General features: G+C 36.5%; 1 protein-coding gene across 2 annotated transcripts in view; it reads left to right on the forward strand.

Moving 5' to 3' along the window:
* The window catches only part of NBEAL1 (neurobeachin like 1), a gene marked incomplete at both ends in the record, with an annotated part of 73,325 nt that overhangs the window by 43,966 nt on the left and 16,053 nt on the right, over positions 1-13,306 (forward strand). For both annotated transcript variants that reach the window (XM_079538987.1, XM_079538988.1), the window contains 17 exons: positions 250-383; positions 719-878; positions 976-1,078; positions 1,861-2,017; positions 2,583-2,741; positions 3,088-3,247; positions 3,508-3,596; positions 4,515-5,099; positions 5,549-5,724; positions 6,090-6,243; positions 7,719-7,847; positions 8,482-8,787; positions 8,886-9,035; positions 9,667-9,824; positions 10,528-10,652; positions 11,622-11,748; positions 12,846-12,994. In XM_079538987.1, the coding sequence (XP_079395113.1) occupies positions 250-383; positions 719-878; positions 976-1,078; positions 1,861-2,017; positions 2,583-2,741; positions 3,088-3,247; positions 3,508-3,596; positions 4,515-5,099; positions 5,549-5,724; positions 6,090-6,243; positions 7,719-7,847; positions 8,482-8,787; positions 8,886-9,035; positions 9,667-9,824; positions 10,528-10,652; positions 11,622-11,748; positions 12,846-12,994 (3,021 nt within the window). The remainder of the gene's footprint in view (positions 1-249; positions 384-718; positions 879-975; positions 1,079-1,860; positions 2,018-2,582; positions 2,742-3,087; positions 3,248-3,507; positions 3,597-4,514; positions 5,100-5,548; positions 5,725-6,089; positions 6,244-7,718; positions 7,848-8,481; positions 8,788-8,885; positions 9,036-9,666; positions 9,825-10,527; positions 10,653-11,621; positions 11,749-12,845; positions 12,995-13,306) is intronic.

Genomic DNA, 13,306 nt, shown 5'->3' on the forward strand with positions numbered 1-13,306 from the left:
AACATGAAGCAAGGATCAGGTTGTCACTTTTTCCTGGAGAAATTTGAAAAGACTGATTCTGCACAGGGGGAGAAAAAGCCACTGAAGAAAGCTTACAGATAGGAAAAAAGTGCAAAAAGAGTTAAGGAAGTTCACGGAGTAGCTTTCAATGCAAACACTTGATTTTATTTTTTCCCTATGATAAACAATTATCTGATGATAAACCGTGAGTCTTACTGATTCTGATTTTGGTACTGCTCTGTTTTGCAGAGGCACGCCTGGAGAAGAACATTGTTGCAACTTTCATCTTGATGATTAAACACTTCATTCAGAGACACCATGTTAATCAAGAAAATCTCATTCACTCCCATGGAGTTGCCACCCTAGGAACCTTGTTACAGAAGGTGAATAAATTTGATAAACAACCCTTAGAAATGATTGTTGCAAATGAGGTCCAAATTACTTTGGCATCTTCTTAGTTTGTCTAGGATGCAAGGTTTGCCTCGAAGGTTTGCTTAATATATGCATTTCTTATGCTTCTGAAAAGAAGTGTAAAGAGCTGGCCTTGGTCTACAAAGTGAAATGTTTTGAATAATTCATGTTCTTGTTTTGTTTGTTATATTACTTAAAAGCAGGCTTGCTGTAAAAGAGAAAATCTTAATTAAAAAAAAAAATATTAAAGTAAAGAATATCCTAATAAACTTCATATTTTGAGTGTTAACACCTGTTATTTTGATAGGTGCCAAGCATCCTAATGGATGTGAATGTACTGATGGCTGTACAGCTGTTGATAGAGCAAGTCTCAGTTGAGAAGAACTTGCAACTTCTGCAACAGATGTATCAACACTTACTTTTTGACTTCAGCATCTGGAACAGTGGGGACTTCCCTTTCAGAATTGGTAAGTTCTTGGATATGGGGCAACTGCACAAAGACACAGTACTTCTCATTTGATATAAATATTTTTCTAGGTTCTAATATGAGACCTTATATTGTAGGGCATATACAGTATCTTTCTACGATCATCAAAGACAGCAGAAGGCTCTTCAGAAAGAAGTACGGTGTACAGTTTCTTCTAGACACGCTGAGAGTTTATTATGGGTATGAGTTTTACCTTTTCTTTGTTGTATTTAGTTGTTCTGTTAAGTTGTAGTGGAAATGCTAAGTCATGGCTTGAAACAGTGAGCACCTGGGGGGGGAGGCAGGGCCAACCCAGGGGAACTTCGGTGTGTATAAAGCAATCAATGCACCTGAGTGACCAGAAGGGGTGAGCCAGAATCCCACCCCTTCCCAGATCCCATTTAAGGGTTGGAGTGGAGGCAAGGGTATCTTGTTGGATATCCCTGTATACCTGAGGTCTCCTGAATGTAAGCAGCTTCTTTCCTTTATTTCTGTGCCCACAGCTGTTGCAATTTGAGCAAATCTTCATTTGCTGCATCCTGGAACCTTGCTGCTCTGTTGTCACTGCTGCATTTTCCATCATATTACACATGTTCACCTCTTTACTCCTCTGCCCCTGCTTGTTCTAGTAAGAAAGGAAATAAAACTGACTGGCTTCTATTGGTTGATTTCATTTTCAAAAAATGCATGAACTTGTTTCCATTTTACTTGCTACTGCTCCTTGACTTTGATTTTTATGATGGGATTACATAAAACTTATGCCAATAATACCAGGAATGCTCAAAGAATAAAATAACCAAATTTAAGAACTTATTATCAACAATGCCAATAAAGTTCTTAGATTATCACAATTGCGAAAAGAGTATCCATCATTTTAAGACACTTAGTTCATTTATATCCTGGTAGTATTTGAAGTGCAACTCAGTTATTACTGAATTATGGAGCACTTGCTTAGAATTACTTTCTTGTCTGTTGGTGTTTAGGAGTGGCAGCAAAGACAGTGATTTAACTCCTGATGACCTGAGAACTATACAGACATCCCTTTATGGACTGATCAAATATTTTCTAAGCAAAGGTGGAACACATGAAGAAATACAGAGCATTGTAGGATACATAGCTGCTACCAGTGAAGAAGAACAGGTATCCAGTGTGGTGTAAATTAGTATAAACTGTATGTGATTTGGTTGTAGTTTTATGTTCAGGAGTTAAACTTGATCCTTAAGGGTCCTTTCCAACTTGGGATATTCTGTATTGTTCTGTTTAGAAATCTTATTTGTATAAAGGGAGGTATGATAAAACACGCAAAGAGTTGATTGATTTATGGTTCTAATTGGGTGTGCTTCTACATATAACCTGTCTCAGCTACATGGGGATCCTTACAAAAGTGCTCTGTTGGTAGCTGTACTTTTACTTATTTTCTCATGTGTTATGAAAGAAAATGAATTGACTTTGATCATTTTTGTAGTGATGTGAATTCCTATTTCATAGACACTATTAGTGCTTGAACTTGATTTGTAGTTCCCTTTACAGCTTGATAGTGTTCTACATATAGCAAAAATGTCCACTTAAATGTGATAACAGTGAACAGACAATGTACATTGTATAGCAAGAGAGAATAGAAATTGAAGAGCAAGGATTTTTTTTTTCTGGATGGAGAATAAAGTCTGCATGAATTCTAGATTAACCCAGTTGTCTTAATTTTCAGCTCTGTGGCATCCTGGATGTTCTGTTCAGCCTTCTTCATTCCAGCTCAGCCCCAGATCAGCTTTTTCTATTGCTTTTTGAACCAGGAAATGCTGATATTCTTTATGCTTTGTTATTGCACCAGAGGTACTCTGACAGGCTTAGAGAACTTGTGTTCAAGGTAATAAATGAATGATATGTTCATAAATTAATCAACAGAGCATGGATTTGTATTTTTCAGTAGTCAGACTGCAGAAGTGCAAATGCTTACAAAGATGCTGGTCATCCAAGTTTAACTTTTTCTAATATGCAAGCAACAACATGTAGCTAATCACTGTAGTTGCAATGGGGTTAGTGCTCTCCTAATGTCAAGCATTAGAAGTATTGGGACCTTTAAAATTGAGTCTGAATTTTTTATTAAAGGGTTTTTTGTAAACTATGGACTAGTATGCTATGTCATATGCAATTAAGTTTAAGAAGTCTAGATGCTTCCTCATTATTTTGCTTTTGTGTGCTTTTTCACACAGATTATGGAAGAGATGCTGAAATGTACTAAAGTTTATGAACGTAGTAAGCACCGTATGAGACTCAGAGAAGTGGGGTACTCTGGACTTGGACTCCTCCTGAATGAATCCTCAGTTACTATTTCTCTCATAAAAAACCTTCTTAACCAAGTTCTCCATGCAGGTAATGGGGAAGTGTTGTCTACTGTTAGTAAATGCCTGTTTGCTCAGAGGCAAATACACTTGCTTTTTGCTCAGGAAAAAGTTACTTTATGAATCTGTTTTATTTGCAGTCCATGTTAGTCTCAGCTGTTTTCTTAATTCCCTGAAGCATGTTCCCTTTGCCATTCCTGGTTGTGGAAGTGACTTCCAAAGCTATTTTGAACACTTAACTGTTACATCACTTGCATGGAATAGTTTGATTTGTTTTTTTCTTCTCCACAGATCCTGCTGTGAATTATAAAGATCTTTTAGCTGTAGTGCATCTGGCTCATAGATCAGATATAAACATGAGAGTGGTTATCTGTAGAAAGGTTAGTTACCTTTAAAAATAGAATACTGTTAAATCCATAAACTATATTGTGTGATGTCTTATTTGAGATGTTTTAGCTACACTGGCTGCTGCTGTTGCTACTTTCCTTTAGTAATGATTTAGGATGTTAGGAAAAAAGCTAATATGGAACTTGATGTTGAACTTCATATATTTAAATCTTTTAAAAAATAAAACCCCAAGTCTCTCCAGTGGTTCTCAACTAGCATATTTTTTTTATGTTTTAAAAGTATTGACTTGAATTAGTTTTCTCAAAGGATGCTTAAGCTCAAGGTTTTGTTTCATTCTTAATGTTACTTTTAATACAACATGTAATGGTTCAGAAGAGTATTTAAGGATGCAGAGAGGAGACGGAAAAAGTAATAACTCTTAAATGAGCTCTCTGGCTTGTATCACTGGAATTGGTAGTACTGAATGTAGTTCCAAGAAACTATATTCTATACCAAAGTTTCTCAAAATAAGTTAAGTGTATGCTATCAATAAGCTAGTAATATTGTAGCTTACTTTAGCTTTCTTAATTTTTCTGTTTAATAGATTCTAATTAAGCATATCGTGTGCTACGATTTTGTTAATGGGATTATTTGCTCTGATAATTGCCTTTTCTAGGAATTGCTGTAGAAGAGTGACTGAAAAGTGAGGACTGACTGATGTACATTGATAGTTGGTTTTTTTTTTCCCCATGTTGTATTCCTGCAATTTTTTTTTTGCTCTTATATGCATTTCTAATTTTGAGTGATTTTTGTGATATATATGCTTTCTGTTAATTCAATATGACTCTTTTATAAGCTGATAAAAAGGTAAAGAAAGCTGTAAGGTCGTAAATCTTCTAATTTAAAAGATAGAATGAATAAAGTTTCAAGCTAAAATTAATGTGTAGGTGTGAACTATCATCTATCCTTAGGTTTTGCATCTTTTGCATTCCCAACTGGATGCAGCACAACAGATTTCTCAGCAGCTGGGCTGGCAGGACACTTTGATCAGACTCTTCCTGAAAGAAAATTCTGAGGTCCGGATTGGCTTAAGAGAAAACAGGGCTGACTCCTCAAGGGAAGAGGAGAAAAATCCTCCTGCTGAAGAACTTCAGAAATATCATGCTGATAAGATGGAGGGAGATAAAGTTGATACCTTTGCATCTATAAATGGATTGTTTGATCAGTGGAGTTTAGAAGACAATAAATCCTTGGATGTCCCAGCTCATTTCTCTGCTATGCCACTGGAAGATGCATCCGCAGCAGAGATGTCTTTCAAGTCAGAGGACCGAGAAGATTTGTGGCGCAGTAATCCTTCACACCTGAGTCTAGATCTATCCAGCGTTGACTCTTATGAACTAGCTGACGTTGTGAATCAGATGACAGATAGCCTGCCCAGCACACCATCACCTATAGAGAACAGAAAACCATTTTCTGGGCAGCCTGACAAGGAGCCAGATGTCATAAGCGATGTGGGCTTCAGTGCTGCTGATCTATCTTCATTTGAAAATCAAGGAGTAAGTAATTTTCTACCTATGTGGTTAATTTCTCCTAATGACTGCAATTTTTTTCCTTTCTAATTGTATCCCTAATGGGCATATAATCATTGTCCTCATTGTCCTTTTATTCTTATATCTTCTGAAGGAAAATAGCCAATAACGTTCTTACAGTCAGTGGGGACATCTCTGAGTTATGTCGCTTTTTGGTTGGAATTGCTTGGGCAAAGGTGGAATGGGGAGAACAAAAGGGCAGTTAAGGGTTAGGTTTAAATAATGATGTAGAAGTCAATATATGTTACAGTTTCTGGGAAGCCACTTTTTCCCATATTTTGTGTATTTAGCTGTTAGACTTGAGACTGTAGAGTTTTCAAACAAAAAAGTGGAAAGCATAGAGAGACTATGATGAAGGAGAAACTGTGAAGATTTATAGGAGTTGAAGGGCTGTAAATATTCCTTTTCTTTTGCAGGGGGGTGATAATGAACTGATACAGTTACTTACAGACATCCTGCTGTGCATAATGTGGAAAGGCATTGAAAGATCTGATGATGAGGCTTGGGTAGAGAGAGGACAGGTGTTTTCTGCACTGACTAAACTGGGAATATCTAATGAGTTGCTGCGACCTTCTGATGAAATAAAACTCAAGTGAGTGTACTGTTCATGGGCAAGTTCTATCCTTCTTTTGATGAAAAAGGGAAAAAATAAGTGGGCTTTAGTAAGGCTAAGAAGGAATGGATGTTTACCCTCAAGATACAATTTTTTTTAGCTCTATCTTCATGTACTATCAGTATATTTTACTACCTATTAGGTAATGTGGTTTTAAGGTTTTGAAAAGCTGTATTCCAAGTTTCATGTTCTCTTTAAAATCTTTTACATCTCTGTCTTGTTGAGAATACAGCAGTTATCGCTGTGGACTGAGAGATTCAATTAAATACTTAATAGGATTTTTTTAAAGCCACTTAAAAGCTGGAACATGTAGTAATTACTTCGGGATTTTGTTTTACATGCAGCTTATTGGAGAAGATGTTAGAATGGTCAGTCACTGATAACAGAGATTCTAAAGCTCTCCCTACACACTCTGAAAATGCTTTCCGGCTCTTACTAATTGTACAAGATTTCCTGCAGGCAGAAGGACTTGTTAACTCAAATTTATGGACAGAAAAGGTACAGTAACTGCATAATGGAAATTTTGTGGGCAGAAATAGTAATGAAAAAGTTGTCAACTTGGATAATGTCATCTCCTCTAGGTGTTTGTTTTTAAACTAGATATTGGAGAGTAGTGGTTCATAGTGAAACGTATTAGATTGTCCCTTAATGAGAAAAATCCTAAAAGCTTGCTACTGGGAATATTGGGCATACATTCATAAGTAGCTCAGTTTCATACGTGCAGGGAGTCAGAAACAGGAGCCCTGAGGGAGGAAAGAACTAACAATCACACTAAGTAGTAAGATAGAGAAACTATCTGTTTCCTGACTGTTTCCTGCTTTCTTCATGTAATTATGTAACTTCAAAAATAGTCTTTCCTCTTGTGCTGTGTTGTCCTTGCTTTTCCATTTTTGGCAGATATGAGTTAAGTCTTCAATGGAGTAATTGCTAAGCTGCTCTCCATACCGCAGGCTTGTGAACAAACATAGAGTAATTGTAAAGCTTTCCTTTGTGTTTTTTTTTAAAGACTGCTCTATGTAAAGGTTTTGCTTTTTGTTATGATCTAGCTTTGTGAAATCTAATTAGAAATGAGATAGGAACTTTGGAGCAATGGGGGTTGTGCTTATTGCCATCTCTGAATTGAAAACAACGACTTTTGTAAATTGTCTTCCGCTGTGCCTAGGGAGAATTTAAAGCACTGCAGTATTTTAAGCAGCTTTCAGCTTGCTACAGAAGCTTTCTTGTGAGTCTGGGGCTTAACAGAGTAGTAATTTTATATTTTAGAAATTTTTTAGGGAATACACCAAGATATGTTATTTTTAAGTAAATGTTTGATGGTAAAATGGGCCATTATCTTATGATTAGCTTCATTTTGTAGTGAGGTTTTTGTCAGGTTTTGGTTTCTATGTTAGGAGAGATTTAGAAAGAACTCCTAATGTAAGGTATTGGTAGTTAAGAAGCTTCAAACTTCTCATCAATTTTAGTATTCATTGATGAAGCCTTGCTTTACTTCTCAAGGCACCATACATATTACTGTTGCTAGTGAATTATATTGGCATTACTCATATCACATAAAACACAAAATAAAAGGATAAAATGAAAACCCATAAATACTGAACTAGAAATTGGTTGTTGGTGTAATGTCTGCATGATTGATAAGAATGTCTTTTCAATTGTAGCAATCCTGCTGCAGGAGTCTATAGCTTTTTTATGGAGTTGACATTTCCTGGAGTAAGTTAAAGGAAGAAGATAGACATATATACAATATGTTGGTTTTGGCTTTATTCAGGAGACACATGAGTTAACATACTAGGCTAGTTGTATTTTACAGTCAATTTTTTCAGATTACTGGTTTAGCTACAATCTTTTAGGATGGTGATATGGCTTTGGGTAACTTAGAAGTGGGAATTCTACAGCTCTTTGAAATGATTGCATCTCCATCTGGAATAGTTACTGGTAATTTGTTTTACAAAAATCTTCTGCTTTTACGACAGCTATTGGAGGAATTAGTGATTCTTATGGATAGCCTGTCAGTCTGGTACTCTGCTGGCCCAGAAGCAGCCTGGTTTTCACAGGTGCAAGTCCAGTTGCTCCTTGGATTCATTGCACAAGACAACTTACAGGTTTGTTGCAAATTCCAATATATTTTAAGGGCATATCTGGTGTAACTGTTCTGATTCTGAAGGATCTGCTTGTACCAGTGAGAAGAGTGATGGCAGTCTTTTATCCTTCTGCATGAAAATGGTAAGCCCCAGTAAAAAAATTTGCAAACTTACTCTGTGGTCCCATCGATGTGCGTATCTTGAATATGTGAATGAGGTAGACAACAAGCTGTTTGAACATGGAGGTTATGTAGCTTCTAGTAGCAGTAAGATAGCAGTCCTGATGGCAACTTTTCGTTTCTACCATAAAATGTTTGTTAGTGGTTTCAGGTTTGCATAGATTCAGTGCATGTGAATCTGGACTGTTAGGCTGAATGGACAATTGTTATAAAGTTAGCAGAGCTGTGTTTGGAATAATGAACCCTTCAGAAAACCCAGACTTGTTTGTTTAGGCACATACTTACCTTAATGTAGATATGTGACTGAGGTTGCAACTGACTCTGGTTGAATTAAGTGATCAGTGCCTGTATGTGATGCCTGTGTGCCCTTAGGCTACCTGAGATACAAACAGAGTATGTAAATACTTCTGTGCTAAAAGATAAGTGCTCCAAATTACTATTTTGAGTTGCACTCACTTTGTTGTTTGTCTATGTAGGTCTGTGCTATGGCAGCAGCAAAACTGAACACCCTTCTTCAGACCAAAGTAATAGAGAGTCAACCTGAAGCATGCTACCTGTTGGGGAAGTTAGAAGGCATCTTAAGTAGATCAATTGAAGAGAAGACAGAAACATACTCATTTTTGATTCCACTCGTTCGGACGCTGGTATCCAAAATTTATGAACTTCTCTTCATGAATCTGCATCTCCCTTCATTGCCTTCTACCAATGGCAGCCCCTCTTTCTTTGAGGACTTCCAAGAATATTGCCGATCTGATGAATGGAAGGTTTATATTGATAAATATGTAAGTAGTTAACTCTTTTGGTGTCATTCACACTTGTTTTCATCATTAGAGCAGAGGAGTTCATATTCAGAAATCATACTTTGTTTTGATGGGAACAGATTATTCCAAATATGAAGCAGTATGAAGAAAACTCCTTCAGACATGGTCATGAGCAGATGGCAGTTTATTGGAAGGATTGTTATGAGGCATTTATGGTGAATATGCACAAGCGAGATCGGGAGAGAGGAGAAAGCAAGCTGAAATTTCAGGTAAGGTTTTCAGTAGCTTATGTCTTAGGATTAATAAAAAAATAAAATGGAGAAATTGAATTCCAAAATAACCCAATTCAAGTTACTGCAGGCATGTTGGTGGTTCTGTTGAAGATTTTTCTGAGGAGTCTGACTATATATACATGTAGAAGATTCAATTCTGTTGTTTTTGTTTAAGAGTCTTGTCTGTAAGCAGAATTATTTCAGGACAGATCTTCCGTAGTACAGTAACCGGGGATTATCCTTAGCTATAAGCTACTTTTTTTCCACTTTGATATATGTTTTGAATTATTAAAACCTGAATTATTAAAACCTCCATTATGATATGAGTTAACATTTCAAATTCTCTCAACTCTAGGGAATGTTTTAGAACAGTTAGCAGGTCCCATTTATTGCGTGGAAAAACTGTTTCTGAACTGACCTTTCTGTGTAAGGTTCAGATTCCGTTCAAGCATTAGAATTAACTGTTAAACAGCATTAAGTCTTCAAAAATCTCTCTTGTAAGCAATGCCTTACATTTTCAGAAATGTCTACTGCTAAACCACTTCTATATATTTGTCATTTGCAAGAATTCTTGCAAGTTACAAAAACCGTTCTTTCAGTATTAGATTTATTTTTAATGGTCTTTCAGGAGCATTTTGTGGAACCGTTCAGCAGAAAGGCTCGACAGGAAAACCTGCGGTATAACAGTATGCTAAAGCAACTTCATAGTCAACACACAGCTACTCTGAGACAGTGGAGAGCAGCCCAACTTTATTTGCTCTCTGAACGTGGTCCTTGGTCTGAAGTGTAAGTGAATTTCTTGAATCAAACAGGATATGATGCTTGAAAGGAATTTGTTCGTGTGATTAACTTACTATTTCATATGGCTAGGACCTTGTCAAATTGACTTGAATAGCTGTTCTTGACATGTGGACTTAATATTGAATGTATCCTTAATGATTTCTGCATTTCAATTATAAACATAGGAAGTTTGAAATGTACTGCTGAGCTGGTTACCTGGAGTGACAAATGCAAATTGATTATCAACATTACTCTTAAAAAAAAAAAAAAAAAAAAAAGACAAAAAATAACCAAAACAACCCTCTTGAGATATTCTACTCATAAATGGTTCCTTTGGATGGAGAGAATAGTCTTTAAAAATAAGAAGTAAGAGGTTTTTATGTGCATTAAGCTGATGTCAATTTAAAATGCTACATTTTGCCTGCCCTAACTTGTGGGTGAATTCTAACTAAAGACTTTCTGGAACTTCTAGTGTAAACAATTTGCTGTATTGCAGTTGAAAATGAATGCTGCATGCAAAATGTTTTAGGATGATCAGAGCTGCAATATGACATACTATTGAAATGCAATTTGTAGCTTTTATGTTTTGCCGTCTGCCAATGTGTAGGTGGCTTGAGGATTTTTTAAAATATGTATTTCTTTGTAATCATTTTGCTCATAGGTTTTTACCTTCTTTGAAGTATTTACATGGATATTCTTGTTTTCTCAGGAAACAGCATCCTGTTCACTGGAAACTTTCAAATGTTGAAAATTTTTCACGTATGAGACTAAAACTGGTGCAGAATTACAGCTTCAACTCTCATCAGGATGCTAGTGACCTGAGAGATAATTTAGGTAATGTTATACCTAATGGTTTACTTGGATTCTGTGACTTTCTCTGATAGGTCTGTTTTTAACAATCAGTGTGTTACAGGTAGTTAAATCATATATTTTTTTGTTATTCCCTCTACGGTAATAATGTTTAACATAGCAGTGATGCTTTGACCTGAAGCAGCTTCTTTTCCCGATGGAAAGAAGAATTTCCTCTTGTTCATTGAAGTGTGTATTTTTGGTGGAAAAATAGTTCAAGAGCTCCTTTGTTTTATAATAGGCAGTTGCATATCTTTCTTGGATCCTGTAAACCCAGATTAACTAAAAACAACAACAACAAGAAAAAACCCCACCAAGGTACATTTCTCTAAAACCTGCATGCTGTAAGAGCATCTGGCAAAACACTATGGAATATGTTAATGGAAATGTCTGCATTAGAATACAGTTTTTAGGGTTTTTGTTTTCCTCATATGGTTATGTAGATTTTGTTTCTCTGTATATATAGGTAATTTATATACATACATAAGATTGTAGAATCCTTAGAGTTGGAAGGGGCTGTTGAAGGTCATCTAGTCCAACTCCCCTGCAATGAAGAGGGACACCCATAATTACATGAGGTTGTCCAGGCCCTGATCCAGCCTTGCCTTGAAAATCTCCAGGATTGGAACATCTACCACATCTCTGGGCAGCCTCTTCTACTGCCTCACCACCCTCTTGCTGTAATGTTCCTTAATTGTTTTGATGTATTGTGAATACCAGTCAAATTTCATGTTTTCTGAAATGTACCGTTACCAATTAACTTGACGTATATTTGAATGTAATTCATGGAGCATTTTTAAAAAGTTCTGCTTGCCCTCTAAAGTATTGAAAGAGTATGAAGAAGTTGCTTCTTGATTAAAGATAGCATTCAACAGTAGAAGATCCACTCAGTAGTTTAACTTTCTAAAAATGGATTAGCAAAAATTTTCTGAGCTGTTACACCTGTTATGATAGGTGTGTACCAGGCACAACCCTCTAGTGAGTCTCTGCTTCTGGAGGTGGTGAAGCAGGTGAAAGTGAGTGACTTGGAAGATGATGTGCTTGAACTGCCAGAAGAAGACACAGCAGCCAGTTCCAATATGTAAGTGCAACAGCAATGAACTGCTGAAATTCATTTATGTAATTTGTATGTGGGAAGGAATAGGGAATCAATTTCAAGAATTGATTAGCATGCAAAACTTTCCTCTTTGTTTGTCCTTAGTAGTCCAATCCAGGGTTTTGTAGTAATTTGTGTAGCAGAAAAGCTGCTGCTTTCTCATTATAAACAATGATGCATGAAGAGCACCAGGGGAAAGGAAGTCTGAGTGTATTAAGTTCAGAGAAAGCATTTGTGAGGATATGTGATTTGCTGCTCTCAGTTGGTCTGAGATTGCAGGATTGTTGAGGCTTCCCACTGTGCATTTGTTGTAGTTCTCAGGAGATGATCTAACCTGTGAGGGTGTGGACCAGTTTGGAACCAGCTCTTGTCCAGGGAAGCCAGAGCTGTTCATTATGCTGTCAGTTGCACAGCATGAATATCTAACTAGTGTAATCTAATAGTCTCATTCAGGGGAGAAGACCAGCTGTGCTTCGTTTGTGGACTTTAGGAGACTCTTCCTCTCAGTTTTTTCTTAATAGAGAGGTGGGGATCAAGGAGGAAGAGATGGTAAACACTTGATTCCATTCACTCTGGCTACTGTGCACATGCCTGTGTGTCTATGCTGTTGAAGCCCAGAAGATGTGGAGGTGGTTTTTTTTTTTTTTTTTTTTTAGTGATACTGATGAATTCTCTTGTACCTCACAAGCAAACATCCAGTAACTTTTGAAAGCATCTCTGTAGACTTAAGATCAGCCACTACTTCAAATATGTGTGAAGTTCACTTTAATAACAGGAACCAGGGATTAGCTTCAGGCCAGATCACTCAAGTACCTTCAATACGAAAGAAATGCAGCCTGTTGTTTTTGTACTTCAGAGGAAGTCAAGTTCATTGTGCCTGAAACTGAAATAGCAAGCCCGAAAAACAATGTTAAGAAATGTTTTCAAACCAGACTACTAGACTTCTAAATGCTAATGGAAGTGGTTTCATATAATTTTGTGCGTATTTTTTGTCTTTCAAATTTGATTCTTTTCTAAGCTGTACCAAGTATCTAAGCAACTATATAATCTACCCAACCCCTAACACCTGCTTTTTTTGGTAGGGATGAGAAGGATGAACAGAGTCAGAAAGAAAAGCTAATATTGTCTGAAAACTGTGAACTGATTACTATAATTGATGTGATACCTGGCAGACTGGAGGTCACTACCCAGCACCTATATTTCTTTGATGGTAGCATTGAAAAAGAGGAGGGTGAGCATAACCAATGGCTTCTTATTTTCAATTCAGCAATTCTGTTTTCAGTAGAGATTTAGCACCAAACTAATTGTAAAAAAGTAGGGTGTGGATCTGTACTTAATATTGTTCCTGGTGGTCAGCCTCTGACCAATCCAATTATAGTAAATAATCTGAAACTATGCAAACTGAGCTCTTATGTTGATTATTTCTATAAAAATAATAGTTGATTTGCTGACAGTGCTGCTAATGAGCATCATGCTATTTCCTCTAATTTATTTCTTAAACCACATTTATGTTCTACATGACATGTTTCATTTATGTGCTGAT

Source organism: Tetrao urogallus, assembly GCF_951394365.1.
Source record: "Tetrao urogallus genome assembly, chromosome: 8".
Lineage (NCBI taxonomy): Eukaryota > Metazoa > Chordata > Aves > Galliformes > Phasianidae > Tetrao > Tetrao urogallus.